Source organism: Penaeus chinensis, chromosome 14, assembly GCF_019202785.1.
Source record: "Penaeus chinensis breed Huanghai No. 1 chromosome 14, ASM1920278v2, whole genome shotgun sequence".
NCBI lineage: Eukaryota > Metazoa > Arthropoda > Malacostraca > Decapoda > Penaeidae > Penaeus > Penaeus chinensis.
Genome location: NC_061832.1, coordinates 5,684,696 through 5,687,195, shown reverse-complemented (window position 1 = coordinate 5,687,195; position 2,500 = coordinate 5,684,696). Strand labels below are relative to the sequence as shown.

The following is a 2,500-nucleotide window of genomic DNA, read 5'->3' as shown; positions in this document are numbered from 1 at the left end:
GATTATTTGACAGATTTGAATCACATTGTATTATATGCTGTTTACAAACAAGACATGGAATCACAATTTTTTAATATTTTTTTTTTTGTATTATCAGATATCATTAGCACTGTTCTATCTTAAAAAAAAAAAAAAAAAAAAAAAAAAAATCTGGTGACTTGCACAGCATACTGCTGAGCTACACTACAACATCAAGTAGTTCATCTAATAATATTCAGATTAAGTTTAGCTACCACTTGACACACGGACCTTACCAAACTCTATACATACTGATTTAGTGATATGATAGCAGACACATGTACTGTACAGGAAAGTATCTATGGAATGTCCATCACACACCCAAGAATTTTTTTCACAATATATCAACTTAATTAATCAAAGTTGTAAAGGAAAATCAGAGAGAAAATTATGAAAAAGGAAATGGAATAAAAAAAAATTGGAATGTTATTATTGTACCATTTCTTCTTGGAACAAAAGAGAGACTACCCCAACAAGCATTCACATCCACATGTAACTGAAACACCAAGCAACAAAGTACAATTAATGCCAAAGCCCTCTCAAATCCTTCAAGCTCTTAAATCCTATTAGCAACTTTCAGCTTGTAAATAGCATGGTGTAAACCATATATATCATAACGCCCAAAGCAAGTATTAATACGGAGAGGATCATTGCAACACGGTTCTCTCCCCTCAAGCAACGCAGGTCTTTCTCATGTCTTGAGAGGTGTGTCTTTATGTCCTTCACTTCTTGCTCTAAGCGTTTCTTTTCGTCATTGGGGTAGTAACGTCGTCTCAGTTTCGTCTCAATGAAATCCAATCTGTGTGAAAAATTTTTGTTAGAATATGGTTTTAAATTCAACCACACTGAAATGACACCCTTAGATGATATCTTGATGTTAAACATACAGCATGACACCACATCAAACACATTATGGTGACCAATTAAATGCAGAATACAATGTCATTATCCCAAGAATGTTTACAATATGAAATGCCTGGAAAAAGGAGACAATAATTCTCCAGAAATAACTGATCTCAACACTGTAACAAACCTTTCATAACATTCCTTCAACTCCCTGGATGTATCTTCCAGCTGACTCATGACAGAGGCATTACGACCAGCTGTTCCCGCACTTTCAACCATGGTGCTTCCTTCAGCTGGTCTGAAAGAAGCAGACTTCAAAGGTAAAGTGGCTGCAGGTAATAATGAAAACAACAATGGCAATAAATAGATAAAATGATTTGAGTACCTTCTTTTTACTTCTTTATTAATCTATATTGAAGTATATTTTCACCTAATGACAAGAAGCGAGTGTGCCACATTCCCATTGATTAGTTTGATTGTTACACAATCGTATGTCCTATATGCTTGCTAATATTGTGCCTAAATACAGCCTTAACCCATTCACGACGGGCATGTCACTTACGTCATGTTTATAATAAAAATAACACCATCGATATCCATAGAACTAGTAAAAAATACATTTTCCCGCCAATTCAAGGAAAGGTAAAATCAGGTAAGGCAGAGCCATCTATGTGCAGAGACATTTCACAAAAAATAAAAAAAATGAGCACAGCATTTTCCCCATGTTTTATTAATTTTCACCGGCAACCATGGGATAAGTATAAAACTCATATCTAATCAGTTAATCCTGGAGTTAATACTCAAGATATGATAACAAGGATTACAATACACACATCAAATTAAATTTACCTGTAATCACTTCTATCATATTCATTATTACTTTCAATTACATTTCTTCAACACAAATATGGTACTGTATTTTGAAAACTACATATGTATATCATGGATATATCAAATAAGAAAATATATAGGAGATGTTCACACATGGGCAATTTATTGTGTACTTTCTACATTCTCTAAGTTATTTGTGTACTTTCCACAAACATGTATTGATTAGCACATGTCCACAAGAATGTCTCATGAGCCATGTAACTTGTACCCTTTAAAAAGTCAAATGTTGAGTTTTGGTGTGGATATTACAAACATCAAAAATATATTATATTTCATTGAAATGTAATGAATCATAATAATAAGTCCAAGCATAAAGAACTACTCAACTAATTAAGAAGAAAAAAGAATAACAGATAGACTCGGGTCTACCTGGAGAAACTAGGAGACCCAGACTTTATTTCTATCTGCTTTATTTGCCTAAATCCTGCTAATATTTTGTGCACAGTACGGATCGCTAATTAAGGTAATTTGTTAAATAATACTATGCAGGTCAAATATCACACCAGCCCAGATGCACCAATGATGCAACATTCCTGTGATTGAAGTAGGCCCATCTATGCTTGTGTGATATGATGTGAAGTGAATAGACTGAACACTGCAGAAAATATACAATTGCTTATGGTTAAAAAGCAAAATATATGTGCTAGACATTAAAGGTCATACTGCACTATAGAAACGTGAAATAGTGAAAAGGGTAGAGAGGAGGGTTAGTTGATGATTAAATGTGATACACATCAGATGTTGT

The 2,500-nt window shown here is 33.6% G+C and overlaps 1 protein-coding gene across 1 annotated transcript in view; it reads right to left on the bottom strand.

Moving 5' to 3' along the window:
- Positions 1-2,500, bottom strand: part of LOC125032479 (coiled-coil domain-containing protein 167-like) — a 9,236-nt gene that overhangs the window by 2,300 nt on the left and 4,436 nt on the right. The window contains exons 3-4 of the mRNA XM_047623627.1: positions 1,052-1,162; positions 1-817 (exon numbers count right to left, since the gene is read on the bottom strand). The exon at positions 1-817 is cut by the window's left edge and continues 2,300 nt beyond it. Of these exons, the coding sequence (XP_047479583.1) occupies positions 595-817; positions 1,052-1,143 (315 nt within the window). The 5' untranslated portion in view covers positions 1,144-1,162 and the 3' untranslated portion in view covers positions 1-594. The remainder of the gene's footprint in view (positions 818-1,051; positions 1,163-2,500) is intronic.